This window comes from Mobula hypostoma, chromosome 9 (genome assembly GCF_963921235.1).
Source record: "Mobula hypostoma chromosome 9, sMobHyp1.1, whole genome shotgun sequence".
In the NCBI taxonomy this organism is placed as follows: domain Eukaryota; kingdom Metazoa; phylum Chordata; class Chondrichthyes; order Myliobatiformes; family Myliobatidae; genus Mobula; species Mobula hypostoma.
In genome coordinates, this window is record NC_086105.1 from 103,679,540 (window position 1) to 103,703,826 (window position 24,287).

Below are 24,287 nucleotides of genomic sequence, written 5' to 3' on the forward strand. Positions count from 1 at the left end.
ACATTGCTCATAAGCACTGTGGAGACTTTCATAAAACTTGTTGATATACTCTTCAGCTGCATCATTTGTTGGCGCATAGGCTTGGATTATGCTAATGTTAAAAGGGTTACCCCTTAATTTAACTAAAAGCAGCTGGTCGTATATCACCCAAAATCCCATAAGACATTTTGATATTTGTTTGTTTAAAATAATTCCAACTCCATACATATACTGTTGACCTCCAGAATACATTACCACAGAACTATTCTTAGTGAATTTGCCACTGTCGGTCCATCTAATTTCTGACAGGCCTGAGATATCAACTTCAACCTTTTCATTTCATTTCATGTGTTGTCCAACTTTCCTTTCTGATAAAGTGTATGGATCTTTCATGTTGCTACCCTTAGAACTTTCCCTATTGCTTACAGCAGCGGTCCCCAACCACCGGACTGCGGACCGGTACCGGGCCGCAAAGCATTTGCTACTGGGCCACAAGGAAACGATATGATTTGGCAATAGGAGTCAGCTGCACCTTTCCTCATTCCCTGTCACGCCACTGTTGAACTTGAACACATGCGAGGTCATTACACACGTGTCATCCATGTCAGCACGGGAAGGAGGTCAACTCCTCGAGCTTGCAAATGACGGCGGGCTGAAAAGCATGTTTGACATAACATCTCTGCTGACATTCTGGATCAAAGTCAAGGCTAAATATCCTGAGATAGCCACGAAAGCACTGAAAACGTTGCTTCCATTTCCAACATATCTCTACAATGAATGCAACGAAAACTAAATTGCGGAATAGACTGGACATAAGGAACCCCCTTCGAGTATCGCTGTCTCCCATCACCCCTCAATGGCACCGTCTTGTTGCAGGGAAACAAGCCCAGGGCTCCCACTGATTCAGCGATATTAGTGTGTTGCAATGGTTTTATATGTTCATACGGGGAAAATATGTGCTGTGTGTTTAATATTCAAAGGTTACTTAAAATGTTATGATGCTATTGACTTATATAACCATATAACAATTACAGCACAGAAACGGGCGATCTCTGCCCTTCTAGTCCGTGCCGAACGCTACTCTCACCTAGTTCCACCAACCTGCACTCAGCCCATAACCCCCCATTCCTTTCCTGTCCATATACCTATCCAATTTTTCTTTAAATGATAATATCGAACCTGCCTCTACCACTTCTACTGGAAGTTCGTTCAACACTTACTTCAAGCTCCCCTGATAATTGACTTATCACTATATTCATGCGAGGAAAATATGCGCTGTGTGTTTAATATTAAATTTGTTAGATAAACCCTTTTAGAAACGAAATTAAGTGTATTGCCACTTATCACCTATATTGCGTTTGTGATTAACCCCCCCTCCGCCGAACTGAATCGCCAAAAACGATTTGTAGAGAAAAAGCGGCACGTACACGCATGCGCACTGGTGCCCGCGCAAGGCTTCATGGTCATTGTAGTCTAATCTCTCCCCCCCCCCCCCGCCCCACGGTCGGCCGGTCTGCAAGAATATTGTCAACATGAAATCGGTCCACAGTGCGAGAAAGGTTGGAGACCCCTGGCTTACAGTCTCTGGATGACGGTCTGGTGTCACCTGCAGCCCATGACTACCCCTACCGAGCGGGGTGTTGTTCTGTTGATCAGAATCAACCCCATTCACGTTGTTGTTTGGTTTCCTTCTTTTGTTTCTTTCCATGATCTTACTGTTATTTATTCACTAACAAAAATTTGAACATAAACATGCAAGTGAAGCTATTTAAGCCTATTGTAGTCTCTTAACAGCCACATAACATGCACATGACTGACCCAAATTATAAACTGTTCATCAAGTGTCTGCTGTCCCAATTAGGTGGCACTGTGTCCTAAGTAAATGATGGGAATGCTGGCTATTTTCTTGATTTATTTTTGTTATTTAGTGTTTGAAATATGAGGTTGCCCTGATTAACCAATGGCCCAATGAACTGGAATTCACTGTAGTTGTTTGCATGAGTGCTGGTTTCTTTGCAACCTTTAGAGCTTTCTTTGATTTTGAATGTGGTATTTTGGTACAATTTATCATACGCCTAAAGGCACCTTATTCTCGTGCCTGTCCTGGTGGTTTCCTTCACCATTAATCTGTCAGCATTTTTATGTACTGCTCTCATTCATATTGATGATCTTTTAATGTGGGACATGAACTTCACTGCTTCATAATTCCTACAAAATGATCTGTTTGAAGAGTGAAAGTGTTAAAGTACACAATTCCAAAAACACTTCAACAGAAGGCTTTTAATAAGTGAAACATACTTTTAATACTGTGGCTGCAGCCCCTCTCTGGACTCTTCACCTACCTTTCTCTTGGTTGTCGATGTGGCTGCCGTGTACTTCTCCCATTTTCTGCTGTGACGTTGTGTATTCATATCCATGGTATTTTTTTTCTTGTAAATAGTTTATACTATTGCCGAAAGTCAGATTTCCTTAGTTCTGTCAAAGCTTAAGCAGCGTTCGATTAGCGTGTTGTCATGTTCTGTTTATGGAAATTGATCCAGGTAAAACTGGCTGCTATGTCACCAGAGCAGTGATGTTTCTAAGGATGTAATTCTATCAAAATAAAGGAACTAGCCTGAAAACAATCAGAGGGTAACACTGCATTGCCTTAGCTCTCCTACTAAATACCAAAGCTCCCAGGTGTGAACTTGCATTGAGTTCTATATCACAACTTTAACTGCATTTTGCCACGGTTTCACTTTTGGGTTTTGTTTTGCAGATGTGAAATTACATCAAGGGAATATTGCGAATTCATGAAAGGTTATTTCCATGAGGAAGCAACACTCTGCTCTCAGGTTTGAATCTACATTGCATACTTGGCATTGATTTTGTCTTTGATTCTGGTAATAGCCGTTAGCATGTGACGCATTAAATGGAAATACAGCACGCACAGGGCATTCTGGTGGCATTAATTTTAAATGGACTCAATACCATGTACTGTGAAGTTGATGTGAGTTAGAATGAATCAGAAATCTATCCTCTACTATGAACTAATACTGTGATTACTAATAAATTAGCATTATGATGGTCATTGCTAACGTTAAATAGTGTTATTCTTTCTTGCCAGTATATCACAGTTTAGTCAATCTGTGTGTATTGTACATTGTTCTGTGTACTGGAAGAAGCAGATTACTGGGGAAAAAACATTATAAAGTTGACAGGAGATGCTCACTTACTGTGTGCACGAACATTTTAGTTTCATTGCTGTTTTGGCTTATTGTCAGTAGTTTCCCTTGGGAGACAGAGCTTGTAAAATCTGGTTGGAGGTCCAGTGTCTCTATTTTTTCGTTTTCCCATCACAGAAATCAAATGTTTGTTCTCAGTTGTAGAATTAAACCTTAAAGCAATGTTAAATATTAGTGGAAAAGGGCTCCTCCTTGTGTGCAGTTTTCTGCTTAGCGATCTTGGCTGATAAGACTGCTGTTAGAATTGAAGAGAATTCTGGTGTGTGATGTAAATGGAGGAATCAGTGTGAATGGCGAAGTTTTAAGTTCGCAGGAAAACTTTTAACAACTTTTATTTAATTTCCACTAGAAGTTGGAAAACTCAAACTATAGCAGATTATAACAGTTTTCTTACCTACAGATAGGCATTGCATTTGCCTCTACATTTGTCCAATATCTATTACATTTAACCTCCTGTAATCCTCTGTTACCAATAGCTCATCTAATTTATTTTTTAATCCCCAGTATCTTTGCATTGAAACCATTAGCTTGGGTGATGGAGCATACCACTTCAATGTATGTAGAATTCGGCACACTTTGAGTGAAGTCAATGTTGGGCTCTATTCAGTCTGTCCAAAGCAGCACAATTTTACTTTCAGTGATAAGTAGAGTGAGCCACTTGGGGAGAGTGAATCACTTGGACAGTGAGTTCTGCTGAAAAAAGTTTTTTGTCTCAATTCGAGTTATCTGCAGAGATACATATCCAACACTGCATGCAAGTACTTTGATTTATGTTGCTTTATGCTACTGTCATGGTCTGGTTACCTAGTCAGCTTTTGCTTTTGGGTTAGATTTTAATTATTGCTTCTCAGAAGCCTCTAGTTATTTCTAGTTATTCAGCTGCTTTGGAGATGTTTCTTTTTCCTCCCCCTTGCTTGGTTTTATAATCTGGCCCCAGCAAATTAATCCGTAGGTGGACAACTGGAACCAGTTTTTAAAGACCACTCACTAACACTGTTTATAACTTTCACACTTTTGAATATGAATTTGAACTTTAAAACAGAAGCCCAAAATCTGATCAAAATGTTCTGAAGCTCAGTTTCACATTTCAGGCTGGTGTTAAATATTCAATGAAATTTGAGAATGCTACACAGTCAAGGATTAAACCTGAATAGTATGATATCTGTGTTGGCAGTCTGAATTGACTGTTGCACGTGTCCTCATGTGCATTCTTTAATTAAACACTCAGTAGATGGAATCAAAGCACTGGCTAGATCTAAATCTTTAAACTACTTTGTTTAATAGACCAGCAAATGCACAGAGCACTTGGGTTAACTTCCGTCTTTTTTTTAAGGGAAAGGAAAATAAGGCTGTAAACCAAGCCCCACTTTCAGTTTAATTATTTTAATAATTTCTAGTTACTATTTTGACTTTAACTGTATTTATTAATAAATATTGCACTATAAGATGTAGCTTGCCTACAGTTCTCATTTAAGTGACCCAAAGCAAGAGATTTTGATGCCTTGTTTTGGCCATTGTATGTAGTCAGAGTTTTCTACAAACTTATAACAACAGAGGTTGTCTGCTCCCTTGGATTCATGCTCAGTGGTGCAATCCCATTATTTCCATTACTTTTATCCTATTTCCCTGCATCCTGTAACCTGTTTTATTTTAGAGCATGTGAAGTCCTTTCAGACAATACCCAAGGTTAGGATTTAATGTACGTACTATTGTGCTGCCATGATTAGTGAATAAGTATGGACAATTAAGCCATTAAAGGGAAGAGGAAACTTTGTGACCATCAATACCTACAGTGATGATGGAACCAGCAGGTGAGCTAATATCATGGCCTTTCTAACAAGCATCTGTGCCAAATGTGAGATCCTTCTCTTGGGACCGAGTCAGAGGTCCGCAGAACAATAGCCATTTTTGACCAAATTAGTTTACTCCAGGTGAGTTAAGGAGATGGCTAACTATAGTAAACAATCACATTTTTTAATTTTCCTTGAATTCCCATCAATTTTCCCAAGATTTTGTCATTCGCATGGACCAAGGGGCAACTTAGTGGTCAATCAAGCTACCAACTTGCATGTCTTTTGGAATGTGTAAAGAAATTGGCGGGGGGCAGGGGGCACTTGGTAGAAGCCCACCCAGGAAGGAGAAAATATTCCAGACAGACAGTAACCAAGCTCAAGATTGAACATTGATCCATGCCACTGTAAGGCAGCTGCTGCACAAGTCACTGTGAAACTGGACCAAGGAAGTGTAAATGTAGGCCATGTGACAATAGCTGTTGTTCCGTGGTGAGAATAACAAACAGGAGGTGTAGCTACCCTGCTACCAAAGGGCTGGCACTAACAGCAGCCAGAGTGGAGAATCTGTGGAATTCTTTGCCTCAGGCAGCTGTAGAGGCCAAGTCTTTATGTATACTTAAGGCAGAGATTGATAGACTCGTGATTGGTCAGAGCATGATGGGATACGGGGAGAAGGCAGGAGATTGGGGCGGTAGGGAAAATTGAATCAGCCATGATGAAATGGCAGAGCAGACTCGATGGGCCAAATGGCCTAATTCTGCTCCTATATCTTATGGTCTAATATATTTATCTCCTGTCCAATTGTAGTCCAAGAAGGTAGTTCACTTCTGCCTTGGGGCAATTACGGAGGGATGGTAAATGCTGTTCTTACCATTGACTTAGGAATTAGATTTTTAAGTTTAATTATTCACTTTTTAAGAAAACCAGCAGGCCATCCATGGAACTGTTGAACTTCATTGTTTATCCTTGTTCTCCTACAAGTTTTATCCATAATAGCTGCTGCTTGGGAAATGCAATCTGCTTAGCTTTCATTTAAGCTCCTTCAGGAAGCTTTGGGCCAGTCCAGGCACTGCAAGGCATGAAGACTTAAGTGCATACTGCAGCCTGTTACAATGTGAACAACAATGGAGCAGGTTAGGGCCATTGTGGAACTTACTGATGGATGGCCTCCACAGATCTGCTCTTGGCCTTGTACTTTCTGCAGTGGAGGTTGAAGCTGGATGGTACAATAGGTACAGCTGTGTTGCACCTACTTCCACACGTTAGCCAGCATCCCAGGCAATGTCCAGTGTCTGCCTGTTAAAGTTTTTCATTCTACTTTCCCACCCTGCCCCATTCCTTCTTCCCTCAGTCAGGATCTGTTTTAGAATGGGTAGAGATTGGTTACACGAAAGCTGAATCTGAACTGTACCTTGTTTACCGTTTGAATGGTCAGTCAGGGATTTATGAGGGAAATTTTGTGGGCTAATGAGGGAAAATAATTTGAAGAGCTCTGGAAAATGAGCAAAAGAAAGGGTCTAATTATACCACTTTAAGGAACTGGTATGGTTCCTCAACCATACCATGCTTTCCAAATCTGAGTAAATTCCTATCCCTGGGAATCATCTCCAATGGCTTTCCTTAGAAGACTGCGAATGGACTCACCAGCTCAGGACTGGCAATCCAGAGGCACTGTGATCCATCAGCAATAGCAGAGTTGCATCCATGACCTGCAGCCTCATAAACCCTGCTCTGCCACCACTATCAAAGCAGGGGATCCAAGTCTGAGTCAATGAAGAGTCCGGGAAGGTATGCCAGGAGCTGCACCAGGAATCAAGCAGGTGAAAGCTGCAAGACAGGACCATTTGAATGCCACTTGTACCACCTATGTCAGAGCAATTGTGCTTCCTCAGAGACATCCCTTCCTCCTTTCAGTGGCAAAAGAAATTAAGTAGGCAGTAATACTTGATTTTGAATCAAGAAGTGACAGAAACCATCTAAAGCAATGGTCCCCAACGTCCGGGCTGCGAAGCTTGCAGGGGCACAGCAGTAGCCAGAGTGCACCCAGCACATCTTTAAGAAAAAAGCCAAAATAAACAAGCTAATTAATTAGGTGCCGCCCAGAAGCCGGTCTTCATTAGAGGAACTGAGGTGGAGATGGTCAATAACTTTAAATTCTTCAGCATTAAAGATTGACGTTTCTCTCTCTGAAAAGTGTCAGAGGATCTGTCCTGGGACCAACACGTAACTGTCATTACAAAGAAAGCATGGCAGCGCCTATACTTTATTAGAAGTTTGTGTAGATTCAACATGTCACCTCGATCCTGACAGCCCTGTCTTTTCAGCCTGTCTGGGCTGGTATTTAAATTGACCAAACAATGGAACAGCTAAAGGCTCCAGCGTCCTGGAAAGAGGAGTGAACATCGCGTAGAGCAAGTGAAATCGGCAATCGCCTCTGATCTGGGCCGACATTTACGTGCCAGGCGGCACCTAATTAATTAGCTTGTTTATTTCGGCTTTTTTCTTAAAGATGTGCTGGTGCGTCCCGGCTACTGCTGCACCCCTGCATGCTTCGCAGCCCGGAGGTTGGGGATCACTGATGTAAAGTTAGCCATGTAGAGCATATAGATTAAAGTAGAAAGGAAAGGAGGTGCACTGTGATGGTACTGCACAGAGAAAGGTCCTTCTGCCCATCATGTCCATGCTGATCTTTTTGCCGATTTATACTAACATTATTTCACTGCATTACGGTTATATCTTACGTACTTAATTCTAGCGAAGTTTTCTCAGCATTGAAAAATAATGTGATTTTTGCTTTAAATGGTGAAAAACCACTGTAAATGCAATTTTACATTGTCAGAGCTGAGAATATTGTATTTTGTACTTTCCAGGTGCATTGCATGGATGACGTATGTGGACTTCTACCATTCCTCAATCCTGAAGTGCCTGATCAGTTTTACAGACTCTGGCTTTCACTCTTCCTCCATGCTGGGTAAGCACTTCCAGTGTGATAAAGCTGAGCTCCAGTCCACTCTTGCTTAATTAGGCACTGTGGTTTTCTTAAATAGAGCTGCTAAGTGATCAACTGTTCATGGAAAAGACACATTTGCCTTTGAAAAGATGCAAGGTTTTGATTAATTCCTGTGATGTGGATGTTGCTTGCCAGGCTGGTGTTTATTGTCCATTCCAAGATGTTCCTGAATTCAGTCGCTTGCTGACAGTTAGTGAAAGTCAATCACATTGTAGAAGGATGGATGGAGTCACATGAAGGCCAGTCTAGGAGAAGTGCCCAATTCCCCCTCCTAATATGCTACTGAATTAGTTGTCCTCTTACGACATTGTGATCATTTCACCAGTTCCAGAATATTTATTTATTGAAGATAGAGTGTGGCATAGGCGCATCTGGCCCTTCGAACCACACTGCCCAGCAATCCCCAATTTAACGCTAGCCTAATCATGAGACAGTTTACAATGAACAATTCACCTCCCAGCTGCCACGTCTTTGGACTGTGGGAAGAAACTGGAGCAGTTACAGGGACAAGGTACAAACTCCCTACAGGCAACGACAGGAGTTGAACCTGGGTCAACTGTACTGTAAAAGAGCCCAAAGCTTGATTGCTGCCTGGTCTCTATCATTGTGAGGCAGCAGCTCTTCCAGCTCTGCCGCCCAATCGCCATGGGCAATACTTGCTGTCAACAATGACTCTGCAATGTGAATTGTTTTTGTAGGCAACAACCAGGTTCACTGACAGAGAAAGGATAGAAATACTCACTGAAATCTCTGTCACTCTGAAGGGAGAATAAATGAGGACCACATCAAGGGTATCAACTTTGATGCATCACAGGAGCATTATCAGACAAAAGAAAATTATCCAAGCTCAGTTGAGGAGAGCAAGGAGGAAAGAGTTTTGGGGTCTGGACACAGAAGTTGTAGCTGTCAACAATGATGTCGAAGATGCAGCAGGGATAATCAAAAAGCCAGAATTGAAATAACTTACTCAAGGTTGTAGGACATTAAGGAGATGGGCAGGAACTAGAGCACAAGATGAGAAGTGAAACTGCTCAGACTTGAGAGTTCCAGCCTCATAACTATCATTGTTTCTCAACTTCTGTCAAGATATGTAACCTACTAGAGCATGATTATATTCTTATATTAATGATTCAGAACCCTGGTTATTGAGTGAGCGATACATTGATGTATCAACATAAGAACTGCAGAATTTAAATCCAGTTAATAAAATAGCCAATTACAAAGAGCCATATTTAGACAGCCCTGGAACTGCCTGGTTAAGTTCAGCTCAAGAATATTTAGAATTAACATTTCAGGTCAGTGACCCTGCACTGCTGACCTCTGTTTCTCTCCTTACAGGTGCTGCCTGACCTGATGGTCATATCCAGCATCATTAGTCTTTTAATCTTTTACCAGCAATTACAATGCGCCTCACACAATTGCCATCTTGTTCATCACCCTAAGTGTTCATTCTTCTACCACATCATACCAGGGCTGTAGTGTATTACTCTCAACAAAAATGGCATGTAAGCAACTTGCCATGACTGACAACAGCAATGAAAGACATGATCCTTCCTAATCTGTGTGGCAAATCTGGGGGAAAGTTGACAGCTGAAATTCTAGTCCATTCTGGAACTCTCAATCCAGCAGCCCTATTAGAGGACACAGACTGAAGTGATTCAAGAAAGGCATTAACAGAAAGCAGGAACATCCATGCAAAGTATGAAAATTTTGAAAATTATGGCATCCATAATCAGATCCTTCACTGATTCCTACCCCTCCCCAATATCTGCTCCCTCATCTTTTTTTGCTAATTCCTGTCGTCTCCCATCCCTACATAATCCCCATTTTCTATTCAAAGTTTTCCTGTCCCACCACTCTTCTATTACCTTATTCCTTATAATATGCAATCCTTCCCCTCCTGGCCACTGTGTTAACAAGCTTTTAATTTTTCTGTCCCCTCTCGTCTGCCATCATCATTCTTTTAAAAAAACCTACCTTTCTACCCTAGCCTCCACTTCTTATTAGCCATGTGTCAGTTCCCAAATTCATGGCTGTCTTGACAAGGCGATGTGTCTATCGAAGGAGTGTAAGGCACTCCCTTCCTCCGCTAGCCTACAGGTCACCCTTGGGCAAGATGTAGTACCCATTTACCCCCACCCCCGATCAGGGTCACATGAAGTCATGGGAGCAGCTGGTGCATATCACAATTCCTGGTTATGAGACCACTGAATCCAGGTAGACAACCTTTGAAGAGTATTGGTCATGGCTGGGTGGGGTCACCCGTCTTGTAAAGGCACTGCCCAGGAGAAGACAATGGCAAACCACTTCTCTAGAAAAATTTGCCAAGAACAATCACGTTCATGGAAAGATCATGACTGCTCACGTCTACAACACGGCACGTAATGAACAAACAAATTTTCTTGGAACTCGCTATTTGAATCAGGCTGCTTCTGACTGACATCAGTTGGTAGAGTGATTAATTGCCCACTATGGAATTAACATCATAGTAAACCTCCGTGCTACAAGCAAACCCTCCTTTCCTTTTTTTTCCCAATTTTTTTGGCTTCATTTTTTTTCTCTCTCCTGTGCAAAGACTGCTCTTGCCGTTCCTTATTGCTCCTGGCCTTCCTGGTTTGCCATTGCATTTGCCCGATGGCACATCATCCAAAGTGCTATACCAGGTTCCACCCACTTCCTCCTCATCAGTACCACTTTGCTTAACTTGATACTTTGCCTATAAATCGTCAGTCCAGTTATCTGACTTCCAGTGTTGGTTCCTTAAATAAATGCATGTAAAGCTAGAATTGCAATTGAACTTTGGGCTCAACCAGTTTTTTTCCCTTGTTCTATGAAGGGCAGCATGGTAGCATAGTAGTTAGCACAACGCTTTATACAGTACAGGTGACCCAGGTTCAGTTCCCATCACTGCCTGTAAGGAGTTTGTACGTTTTCCCCATGACCATGTGGGTTTCCTCCGGGTGCTCTGGTTTCTTCCCACAGTCCAAAGACCTATCGGTTGGTAGATTAAAGCAACACACATAAAAGTTGCTGGTGAACGCAGCAGGCCAGGCAGCATCTCTAGGAAGAGGTGCAGTCGACGTTTCAGGCCGAGACCCTTCGTCAGGACGTTAGGGTCTCGGCCTGAAACGTCGACTGCACCTCTTCCTAGAGATGCTGCCTGGCCTGCTGCGTTCACAAGCAACTTTTATGTGTGTTGCTTGAATTTCCAGAATTCCTGTTGGTTCGTAGATTAGTTGGTCTCTGTAAATTGTCCCATTATTAAGCTAGGGTTATATCAGGGGTATGTTGGGTGGTGTGGCTCGAAGTGCCTATTCTGTGCTGTATCTCAATAAAATAAATTAAAACTCCATTCCTCTCCTTGGTAATGGTATGAATCTGAGCAAACCTTTTGCAACCTGACCGTCAGGCTGAGTCCTGAATTGAGCTTTGCAACATGTATCAACACCACTGAAGGCACTCATTTCCACCTTGCATTCCTTCACCCAACTCCAGAGCTCAGCTCATTTACCTGGAACTCTCAACCACACCTTGGTAGTAAACTAAAGTTTGGCAGTGCACCTCTGCCTTGCCTCTCTTGCTCTGCTAAGGCAATTCAAAACTGTTACACCTATATTGTGTACTAAATCCCATTAACTCACCACCCTTGTCCTTTCAGCGTCAGATATTTATTGATTTGTGATTTCCCTTTTCTTTCAAGTCTCTTTGTGACTTTGTCCTTCCACATTTCCAACCTGCTCTGCTTCTGACTACCCTCAGATCAAATCACACCAGCACAGCCGCAGCTTTGATCGCAAGGGTCTTGTGTTCTAGAATTTCCTCCCTCGTTTCTGTTTCCTCCACGGTGCTCCTTAACACCTACCTCTCTAGTCAAGCCTTTAAACATCTGCCTGTGTCTTGGCACTGTATTGTGTTTTATGTTAATGGGAAGCAGCAGTGGACATGCTTTTACGTTTATAAAAAACACTAAATCAATTGATCTTGACGTAGAGATCGTCAATAAGGTCAATGGTTGTTGTTCAGTTCAGCTAATAACTTCAGTACTTTCTTCCTTTAGAAGAGAAATTTGGGCAATTTTATTGACATGTTCTAGTAACTAGACTGTCTAAAGTTGCTGCGACCTGATACTGTCAGTCGTGAGCAGGAGCAATGCACAGAAACGTGTTAATTTTGGCACCCATATCAATGTTTTTCTCCACATAATCATTGGAATGTCAGTGAAACGTTATATAAAATCAAAGTTGTTCGTGTGTTTCTTTTAAAATGTTGAGATTAAAATGAAAATGGAGATGCTGTGCACAGCAAAAGTAGGGAGTAACTGATACCACGTTGGCTAAATGTTTTTAAGGTCTTTTTGATGGATCTTGAAAGACTACAGTAGAAATAGGATATGATATGTGTAGTAGTTTTGCCAAGCAGCTGTGTAACCTGAAGTAAGTAAAACCCAGAGGCTACATAAGATGGATTGCTGGATTCATAATCACTATCACTCCAATCTCATTATAAACTGTAGAGATAATCCTGCAACGGCCAGTCACATGAACCTTCCACAGAACATAGTTCTAATTCTCACCTTCAACCTGGCTATAAATGCCTGCATTTCTTCATAAGCTTCGCCTGCACGTGTCTGAACACTGGCAAATAGAATCAGCTTTGTGCAGCTTATTCCAAGGTAAACCATTTAATAAATGGAAAGGCAATACTTAGTCAAGCAATGCTTCAATGGTTTTTCTTCAGCTGTCCTGTGCCGTTCTAACCAACATGGATGACATTATAGTATCTTCCACTCACCATTTACTGTCCAGTAGGGTACTTATGAGTTGTGTGTTCTGCAAAGCGTGTATAAGCTTGAAATCAGTTTTCATCTGTAAGAAAGTAAGTTGGAGACTTCAATAAACCTCGCCTCATGAGTGGGATGCTGAGCGAGTTGAGAGGACTAAATGTGTAAGGAATCTGTTTTAAGGAAGGAAAATGGAAACCTTTCTTTTTAATCTGGTAATTACTAAGCTCTTATGTTTGTACTCAATAGTTGATACCACTTGTCCTATTTTTGAGCACTGTGGAGATTCTCATATGGAAGTATTTGACACAGAATGCTGGGTGTGTGAAAAGCCCTGCCAGGGTTGGTACTAGAGACAGACACATTGGGACGTTTGGAAAAAACTATTAGATAGGCATGTGGATGATAGAAAAAAACTGGTGGGCTATGTAGGATGGAAGGGTTAGATTGATCTTAAAGCAGATTAAAAGGTCAGCACAATATCATTGGCCAGGGGACCTGTACTGTGCTGTTATGTTCTAAATGCCAGTAAATAGAGAAAATATTTTTTTGATTTTTTTATCACTAACTTCCTATAAATTGACATCATGTGTATTGCATCAATGACTAAGCAAACGCACTTGACCTACATGCTGTACTACAGAAACTTTTAATGCTCTTTTAATCCAATTATTGTACCATTTAAATGCCCCATGTTATAAAGTGCTCACCATGCTAGTCAATCACAGTAAATGATTTGAGCAGAACGCTGGTCACCTCTAAAACTTTCAGATTTAGGTTCCCTTTGATATAGTAGCAAAATACAAGAGACAGGATCTGGAAGCAAAAGCTAAACACAACAGCCTGAGATGTTGTCTTTTTCTCCACTGTATCCATGTGATTTCAGCATTTCCTGTTTTTAACTGGATGTAGTGTTATTCTTGCCAGCCAGCCACACTTCTGTTGTTATCACTAGTGTCCTGACTTGGATGGTTATGAGTTCATGTCTCACTCTAGAAACTCTGAGCAGTGTGTCAAAGGTTAATTTATTGCAGATGGATTCTGTGTAGCTGGAAGATCCAGACTTCATATTTTCCCATTCTAATAGCCCTCAAAGATGATGACTATGAGTGCAGTAAATGCTGCTGCCTGGCTTCTCCAGCGATTCGGGCTCAATTCTGATTTCTGATCTTGTCCATGTTGATCTTGCACGTTTTCTGTCAGCACAAGGGTTTAGTCTAGGTGGTCTGGTTTCCACCCACATCTCAAAGACCTACTGGTAGATTATGCCTACGAGTTGGCCCAAACCTGAAGTGTAGTCTGGTCATGTGAGTATGAAAGACTACCGAAACTCTAAAATACTGTAAATCGATTGAACTCTTCAGTCATAAGCAAACATCTCCCCTTCTGGTGTACTGATTTGAGGGAACGTAATTAATAAGCAGATGAAGATGGTTGGGCCTGGGCACAGTTATTGTTTTTGAATTGAATGTTTACATGTTTCTCAGTCGAAGCTGAGGGGAATGCTGTCAAACTATGGGCAGTACAGAGGACTGGCAATGAATTTCACAGATTCCTGACTCTTTGGCTAAAGAAATTCAGCCTCCTCTCCATTCTAAAAGGATGCCCTCTATTCTGAGGCTGTGTCCTCTGGTCGTAGACTCCCCCACCGTAGGAAACATCCCCTGCACATCCACTCTATTGAAACCTTTCAACATTTGTTAGGTTTCAATGAGGACACCCCCAATTCTTCTAAATTCCAAGTGTGTATGGTGTACAAAATTTTGATCATGTGTTGTTTTACAGGCTTGGAGAGTTCTATGATTTCGAGTGACAAAAGTAAAAGCCCTTTTTGATACATGGAAAGTGTACGTTGGTGGTCACACTCATTTATTTTATCACCCCACAGGATTCTCCACTGCTTTGTGTCCATCTGCTTCCAAATGACAATCCTTAGGGACCTGGAAAAATTGGCGGGGTGGCTTCGGATATCTATAATCTACATCCTGAGTGGGATTACAGGAAACCTGGCCAGTGCCATATTCCTCCCTTACCGAGCAGAGGTGGGTAAATCCTTCTGGCAATGCACTTGTGTATAATTTACATTCTGTACTTTTTGTGAACCGATACGTTTGTGATGTTGCTGCAAGTTTTTCATTGCACCCGTACCTTACTGTACTTGGGCACATGACAATAAATTCACTTGGCTTTCTATGGTACATAGCTGTTGTCCTAGCTGAAGTGAAATTGATGAAATTTCCTCAACATATCTCCAGGCTTCAACCAAACTTTAAAACCAATTTTGCTATTTTTAGCAAAGGAAGCCGCTTGTCTTTCTTTTTTAAGCCCCTTTGCTAAATCCACAGGGATCAAATATATACTCACCAGAGCTGAGAAAAGTAAGTAATTCCTCATCACTAAAGAAAGCCTTCTAACATTGTAGATGGCACTATTGCAGTAGCACAGTTCAACTGTTTCATTATCTGAATATAAGACCATAAGACAAAGGAGCAGAAATCAGTCATTCGGCCCATCAAGTCTGCTCCACCATTTTATCATGAGCTGATCCATTCTCCCATTTAGTCCCACTCCCCTGCCTTCTCACCATAACCTTTGATGCCCTGGCTACTCAGATACCTATCAATCTCTGCCTTAAATGTACCCAATGACTTGGCCTCCACTGCCGCCCGTGGCAACAAATTCCATAGATTCACCACCCTCTGACTAAAAAAATTTCTTCGCATCTCTGTTCTGAAAGGGTGCCCTTCAATCCTTAAGTCATGCCCTCTCGTACTAGACTCCCCCACCATGGGAAACAACTTTGCCACATCCACTCTGTCCATGCCTTTCAACATTCGAAATATTGCTATGAGGTCCCCCTCATTCTTCTAAACTCCAAGGAATACAGTCCAAGAGCGGACAAACGTTCCTTGTATGTTAACTCTCTCATTCCCAGAATCATTCCAGTGAATCTTCTCTGTACCCTCTCCAACATCAGCACATCCTTCCTTAAATAAGGAGACCAAAACTGCCCACAGTACTCCAAGTGAGGTCTCACCAGCGCCTTATAGAGCCTCAACATCACATCCCTGCTCCTATACTCTATTCCTCTAGAAATGAATGCCAACATTGCATTCGCCGCCTTCACTATTGACTCAACCTGGAGGTTAACCTTAAGGGAATCCTGTACGAGGACTCCCAAGTCCCGTTGCATCTCAGAACTTTGAATTCTCTCCCCACTTAAATAATCGTCTGCTCGTTTATTTCTTCTGCCAAAGTGCATAACCATACACTTTCCAACATTGTATTTCATTTCCCACTTCTTTGCCCATTCTTCCAATCTATCCAAGTCTCTCTGCAGACTCTCCATTTCCTCAGCACAACCAGCCTCTCCACCTATCTTTGTATCATCAGCAAATTTAGCCACAAAGCCATCTATTCTATAATCCAAATCGTTGATGTACAACGTAAAAAGAAGCGGCCCCAACACGGACCCCTGTGGAACACCACTGGTAACCGGCAGCCAACCAGAATAGGATCCGTTTATTCCCACTCTCTGTTTCCTGCTAATCAGCCAATGCTCTATCCACGTATGTAACTTTCCCGTAATTCCATGGGCTCTTATCTTGTTAAGTAGCCTCGTGTGTGCCACCTTGTCAAAGGCCTTCTGAAAATTCAAATATACAACATTCACTGCATCTCCCTTGTCTAGCCTACTTGTAATTTCCTCAAAAAATTGTAATAGGTTTGTCAAGCAGGACTTTCCTTTAAGGAATCCATGCTGAGTTCTGCCTATCTTGTCATATGCCTCCAGGTACTCCGTAACCTCATCCTTGACAATCGACTCCAACAACTTCCCAACCACCGATGTCAAGCTAACAGGTCTCTAATTTCCTTTTTGCTTCCTTGCCCCCTTCTTAAATAGCCGATTGACATTTGCAATCCTCCAGTCCTCTGGAACCATGCCAGAATCTATCAACTTTTGAAAGATCGTCACTAACGCCTTCGCAATCTCCACAGCTACTTCCTTCAGAACAGGAGGGTGCATTCCATCTGGTCCTGGAGATTTATCTACCTTTAGACTATTCAGCTTCCTGAGTACTTTCTCTGTCATAATTGTGACTGCGCACACTTCTCTTCCCTGCCACCCTTGAGTGTCCGGTATACTGCTGATGTCTTTCCTCAGTGAAGACTGATGCAAAATGTTCGTTCAATTCCTCCGCCATCTCCTTATCTCCCATTACAATTCCTCCAGTATCATCTTCTAGCGGTCCTAAATCTACTCTCACCTGTCTTTTACTGTTTATATACTTGGAAAAAGCTTTTAGTATCCTCTTTGATATTATTAGCTAGCTTCCTTTCATAGTTCATCTTTTCCCTCTTAATGACCTTCTTAGTTTTCTTTTGTAAGCTTTTAAAAATTTCCCAATCATCTCTCTTCCCACTAATTTTTTGCTTCCTTGTACGCCCTCTCCTTTGCTTTAACTTTGGCTTTGGCTTCTCTTGTCAGCCACGGTTGCATCCTTTTTCCATTCGAAAATTTCTTCTTTTTTGGAATATACCTGTCTTGCACCTTCCTCACTTCTCGCATAAACTCCAGCCGCTGCTGCTCTGCCGTCCTTCCCGCCAGAGTCCCTTTCCAGTCAACTTTGGCCAGTTCCTCTGTCATGACACTGTAATTTCCTTTACTCCACTGACATACCGACACATCAGATTTCGGCTTCTCTTTTTCAAATTTCACAGTGAACTCAATCATGTTATGATCACTGCCTCCTAAGAGTTCCTTCACCTCAATCTCTCTAATCACCTCCAGTTCATTACACAATACCCAATCCAGTACAGCCGATCCCCTAGTGGGCTCAACAACAAGCTGTTCTAAAAGGCCATCTCGCAGACATTCTACAAATTCTCTCTCTTGAGATCCAGTGCCGACCTGATTTTCCCAATCCGCTCGCATGTTAAAAGCCCCCACAATTATCATAACACTGCCCTTCTGACAAGCCTTTTCTATTTCCTGTTGTAATTTGTAGTCCACATCACTGCAGCTGTTTGGAGGCCTGTATGTAACTGCCATCAGGGTCCTTTTACCCCTGCGATTTCTTAGCTCAACCCATAAAGATTCTGCACCTTCCAATCCTATGTCACCTCTTTCTAATGATTTAATATCATTTCTTACCAATAAAGCTACGCCTCCCCCTCTGCCTACCTTCCTGTCCTTCCGATACACCGTGTATCCTTGGATGTTCAGCTCCCAGAGACATGCATCCTTTAGCCACGTCTCAGTGATGGCCACAATATCATACCTGCCAATCTGTAGCTGTACGACAAGATCATCCACCTTATTCCTTATGCTGCATGCATTTAAGTATAACACCTTAAGACCAGCATTTGGTACTGCAACTTTATTGCACTGCAACTCATCCCAATGGCTACAAATTTGCCCCATCATCTGCCTGTCTTCCTGACATCTGAAATCTTCTCATAATTAGCTGATTGAATACATTCTCTAAAGATGGCTTTGAACTGCAACTTGTTTATACAAGTGTTTTGTAGTTGCTTGTATTGAAGAAGCACAAAAGGCAGTGAAGATAATTTTGGACAGAGCAATTTTTTGTTATGATTCATAAGCAGCAAAATGTCTGTTATGCTGGTAGGAGCAAATTGCTGGTAGCTTTGAGGTAAACATCGACGATGTACTACAATTTTAAAAGGCGGAGGCAGTCTGAATAATTTTTAAACCAGAACCCTGTAATTTTGCAACCACCACCTTCTAATTGTGTCCATTAGCATGTTTTTAAATTGGCTGTTTGTGTCACTTTAATGAAGGTATATTCAGATTATGTCAAAGGCTGCTGAGGTTGAAAGACCATTCTGAAGTAGGTTGGCTGCTTTACCTGATGTAGTTTTCCCCACAGCATTCGGTGTTTTACTAAATGAATCTGACATTAGTTAACAAAGAAGAAAAACATTGGCTGGGCTGTAAATTTTCATCTTTATTGCAGTCATCAGTGGTAATGATAGGTTAGTCTAAATGCTTTCCAAAAGTATAATACCATAATGAGCTTCAACTTCTATGACAATTATGGACTGGGCTGTCATTTTCTAAAGTTGGTAAACAACTAGCCTTTTGGGCACTGCAGCAGGCTAAGTACTTATCCATGAGACATAGGAGCAGAATTAGGCCATTCAGCCCTTCAAGTCTGCTCTGCCATTCCATCCTAACTGATTTATTATCCATTTCAACCCTTTGAATGATTTCCTGATAGAGCTTAAATTAATGGAAAAGAAAATTTCAGCCCTCCTCTCGCCCTCACCACTCCCCCAAAAACATCACTAGCTGCAAGGATACCAGGTGAACTTGTATGAATCAAATCAGATTACTGCTACACATAATTATATGGCCCTTAATTAGCTATGGAGTAATCAAGCTTGCTTAGAGGGCCTTGGGAAAGCTGAAACAAAATGCTGGAAACATTCAGCAGTGTGGAAAGATGAACAGTAAATGAAGAGCAGAAACCCAGAGTGCAGAAGAAAATTTAGTGCATGATGTTTGAAGTTCCTCATAGAAAGTTCTCCATTCCTAACACTAAAGGACTAGAACTGTCATTAGGTGACCACACCAAACCCTGACATTGAATCCCAGCTAACCCACCGGATTCTTTGTGTCTCAGACTCAGTGATTCAACAACGGTTACATGAAGGATAGCTTTGTTCAAGAAAGAAGATTGCCCTTTGTGAACTTAGAGCACTTTTACACTGGACTTGACAATCGGTGTCAGTGTTACAAATTTTACACCAAATTTCTGAACAATGTGCTGAGAACAAAGCTGTTACATTTTAGTGAGTCAACCAAGGTTTTTAATATCCCAAGTGTGTAATCAAGCTATGCCTGCTACTGAGAGTTGTCATTCATTCTATTAAGTGACAGTTTTTCACGCTTCTCATTTAATGACAGTCACACTACCACAGGGTGCCCCAGACTGTTAGTCTCAGTGCTGCAGGGTGTTCTGTTCTTTTGGCTGCAGTGTTCCCCTACATAGTTGCAGTGGTGCTCCAGGGTGCCCCATCATCTTAACATCAAGCCCACAGAGAGGTGAATGTACCTTGCATAGTCTTGTTAATTGCTATGTAGGTTGTGTGCAGGAACAATCCATGTGTGACCCTCCTGAGCACTTAGCACTACTTTCTGTTCATCAGGCAGAATCTAACAGGTGAGAACAATGTCAAATAGAAGAAGTGCTTCCATTTTGGGACGCAAGAGTCTTCAGTTGCCACAGATTTAGGACATGAGATATAGGAGCAGAATTAGCCATTTTGGCCCATCGAGTCTGCTGCACCATTTTATCATGACTGATCCACCATTTTATCATGACTGATCTATTTCCCTCTCAGCCCCAGTCTCCTGCCTTTTTTAATCTCTACTCAATTTTAGGAAGATAACTTTGTCAAGATATAGTCAACTTTTTTTGACTAAAGCAGTGGAGAAAAAATAAAACTTTACTGGCAGCCAGATGAAAAGAAAATTGCTCCTTAAAGCAGGCCTTTGCAAAAGTGAATTTTATGGGGGAGCAGTCATATTAAGTTGGGAAGATGCACTTTTTGTGAAATAGTACATTAAAAATATATATTTTTTTTTTATTTAAGGTTGGACCAGCAGGATCACAATTTGGTATCCTTGCCTGTCTTTTTGTGGAGCTCTTCCAGAGTTGGCAAATCCTAGCAAGACCTTGGAAGGCATTTGTCAAACTGGTGGCTCTCGTCCTCTTCCTCTTCGCCTTTGGTCTCCTCCCGTGGATTGACAATTTTGCCCATATATCTGGCTTCATCAGTGGATTCTTCCTATCATTTGCCTTCCTCCCATATATCAGCTTTGGGAGATTTGACTTGTACCGCAAGCGATGTCAGATCATGATCTTCCTTGTCATCTTTGTAGGACTGTTTGCAGGACTAGTGGTCTTGTTTTACGTCTACCCAATAACTTGTGAATGGTGCGAATACCTAACTTGTATTCCTTTCACAGATAAATTCTGTGAAAAATATGACCTCAATGCACATCTACATTAGTCAGTCTTCAAGGCGCATCAATCAATGTTACAGATTTGGTTGTCAACAGTATTTGCATCATGGAGTCCTTAAGAAGAATTTACCAAGATTTTGATGGTGATATTCAAGTAATCCTTCAACTCCTCACCTGATGTCTTTTTTAATTAAAAAAATAATTACACTTAGCATTTGATGCTCAAGTTACATCTCTGGACTGTGGACACCATCTCTAAGTATGACCTACGTGCCTTCCCCATTATTTTTGAACCAATGTTTTGTGCTGCCAATTTTGTATTACACTAGTTTTAGCACTAAATCAAATCTTGTATTGTTTACTACTGCTAAAGTGGTGATAAATTGCAGGTAGTGTTTTAGCTACCATCTGACTGGACTGCAAGTTTGCAGAATACATCATCGAAGCCTTACTGAGTCTTCAGTTTTAAATTTGAATGTTGTCATCATCTTTCCCTCGGCTTGCTCTTGAAATGATACCATCACATATAAGATTTCAAGAATAGAAGATCGCTGTTAAACACATGAAATTTTACATTTATAATCATTTCAGGAAAATCTAACTCTTGTCACACCCTCCTCCTCACTTCCCACTTATTGTGAACTCTGCCATTTATTTGAGTTTGGAAATTTTTAGAATCATCGTATTCCTGGTTTCAGGTAGATAAGTCACAGACATGGAATTTCAACCTAAATGGATCTGGATTAAATTAATACTCATACCCAATATCAGAATGATGGAACTTAAAGAAAAAAAGGAATCCTAGCCATAACTGAATTATTGTTTCTTGTTTTCCATTTCATTCATGATGTATTTTGAGGGAATACATTTTCTGCAAGTGACAGAAATTGGATCTGTGATTAAACTTGATAGTTTATAAACACTAACCTTGTTTCTGACAACAATAAAAGTTCATTGGCTGTATTATATGGTTGGATTATTGTTACAAACCACAAGGGTCTGCTTCACGTTTGGAAATTAAGGTGCAAAGTTTTCTAATACAATCAATTAATTTTGATATTCTAGAGATCCTCAAGAAATGTAATGAAGGCAGTCTGTTTCCAGTTTTACATTGTGTCATTCATTCATAGCAAATCCAAGATCCTCATTGAAAAATCTCTGGGTCTGAATAGAGTGCCTCCCTTACTCCTTGGGTGATGACCACAGACTCCCACTGGTGCCTGTACTTCAGCTGTTCTGGCTGCACAGTGGTGCAGTTGGGAGATCTGCTTCCTCACAACTCCAAAGACCCAGATTCAAAACTGATCTTCAGTGTTGACTGTGTGAAGTTTGCACATTCTTTCTATGATAGATTTTCTCCAGATGCCCCAAGTTTCTCCCAGGTCTCAAAGATGTGCAGGCTGGCATGTTAATCAGCAATTGTAAATACCCCCTAGTGCATTGGTAAGTGGTAGATAGAATCTGGAGTAATTAATAAGATTGAGGGGAGAAGAAAATAACAGGGTTAGGATTTGTGCAATGTGTACTTGATGGTCAGTGTGGATTTGAATGGCTGAAGAGCCTTTTTCAATACCACATGAACTTACTTGCATGGGCACACCTTCCTGTAGGAACCCTACACAACAGCTTGCTTGCTATGCTGAAGTCCATGTGGCAGGAGCCGTTTGCTCCCAATCTCGGCTCACCCCATTGATGTGATAGGGTGGTATCACCACAAGAAAAGCAAGGTTGGGAATAGGTGAGATGGGCAGTGGGTGGTGTTCTCTGAGCCACTGCCTTGAGTTTTCTTTGTAAGGCACAGTTTTCCTGTCACCTCATCCTCAAAGATGCATTGGAAAATTCAACCAAATAAAGTGAACGAGAAACATATGCATTTAATCAGTGAAATACACAGATCATTACAGTCTCAATTTTTTAAATTTGCATAATTTCATGAAAGAACATTGTATATATTTAATCTAAATCTCAAAATAGTACTGTTCAAACTTATTAACTTTGCTGGATATAATTTATGGTCTAAAGTGACAGGAAACAATTATGACACTAACTCTAAGGCATTTCCTCATCTTAACCACAAATTGTTAAATTATATTACATCAGACATTTAATTCCGCTTGCCTCTTAAGTGTGATTTTTTAAAAAAATATGAGGACTTGTACATTAGCAAGTCTACATCAATAAACATTATTATTCATGACTACACCTAACACCTATGATGGAAATTACCCAGATACATTTTATCACTACATAATTGCAGGTTTCCCATGGGAAAGTTCACAGTAAATTCATTATCACAGTACATATATGTCACCATATACAACCCTGAGACCTGTTTTCTTGTCGCCATACTCAGTGAGTTCCAGAAACATAATAGAAACAATGAAAGACCACACCCAACAGGCAAAACTGCAATTATTTTATGAATAATAATTGAAAATTATCTTTTCTCACGCAAGCAGAATTTCCTCCTAATTTCTTATTGTCTAATGTGGTAAAATTCATGTCAATACTACATTAAATTTATAACACTGAAATATGCCACATGGCCAAACAAATAATTGCTAGTGTTTGGAGAGCCACATGAATCTGTTACCATCCTACTTTGGAAATAGAGTTAGTTCATAGGTACATGCATACAGTAGGAAATTTCATTTTATACACCATCAATACAGATAATTTCAAAACATAAGTGTATTGAGATAATACAAGTGAAAAATAATAAGAGAATTCAGAGCATAGTGTCACTGTTACAGGGGAAGTGCCCTGCAAGTAGTAATGGTATGCAAGGGCCATTATGTTATAAATTGTGGGGTCAAAAGTTCATCTCTAACTTCTAAGACACCCATTCAAAATCCTTATAGCAGTGGGATAGAAGTTGTCTTTGAACCTAGTGGTACAAGTTTTCAACCTTTCATATCTTCTGCCCTATGGATTGGGGGTAGAAGAGAAAATATCTGGGGTGGGTGGGGTCTTTGATAATGCTGGTTGCTTTTCCGAAGTCGTGGGAAATGTAGAAAGAGTCCAAAGAGAGGAGGCTTTGCTGTCACCATAATCCTTTAAACCACACTTTCTCAAGAGCTGCTGGCTTTTTCTATTACCATAACACAAGGCTATTAATAACTATGTAAGAAGCAATTTACAGATGGTGGTTTATATGTAAAATGCAAATCATGCATGTGGAATTACTGCTTCGTTATCATTCTGTGGAAATTACATTAAAGTTTCAAGAAATCAAAGGCAAGATGATTAACTGGGATCAATTGTAATATGAAAATTTCACAGGCTTCTGATAAGAAGCATTCTCATCACTTGATCAGGAAACATTTTTGAAAAAAACTCTGACCTGCTGAATAGTTCAGTCAACTAGAACTATTAATTAAGCGGAAGGGAATTAAAATCTTAACCTATTTTCGTTCGTCATAAATACTGTTGTGAGGCTCAATTCACATGTAATAAATAGTTCCATCCTAAACCTTTCCTGTCCATGTACTTATCTAGATAGCTT

General features: G+C 40.9%; 1 protein-coding gene across 5 annotated transcripts in view; it reads left to right on the forward strand.

The window, feature by feature from the left end:
* The window catches only part of rhbdf1a (rhomboid 5 homolog 1a (Drosophila)), a 387,291-nt gene extending 364,620 nt beyond the window's left edge, over positions 1–22,671 (forward strand). For 4 of the 5 annotated variants that reach the window (XM_063058802.1, XM_063058799.1, XM_063058801.1 and 1 more), the window contains 4 exons: positions 2,738–2,813; positions 7,867–7,967; positions 14,675–14,828; positions 20,410–22,671. In XM_063058802.1, coding sequence (XP_062914872.1) covers positions 2,738–2,813; positions 7,867–7,967; positions 14,675–14,828; positions 20,410–20,829 — 751 coding nt within the window. In that variant the 3' untranslated portion in view covers positions 20,830–22,671. The remainder of the gene's footprint in view (positions 1–2,737; positions 2,814–7,866; positions 7,968–14,674; positions 14,829–20,409) is intronic. The other variant, XM_063058803.1, reaches the window with a different exon arrangement.
* Positions 22,672–24,287: the final 1,616 nt, after the last annotated feature.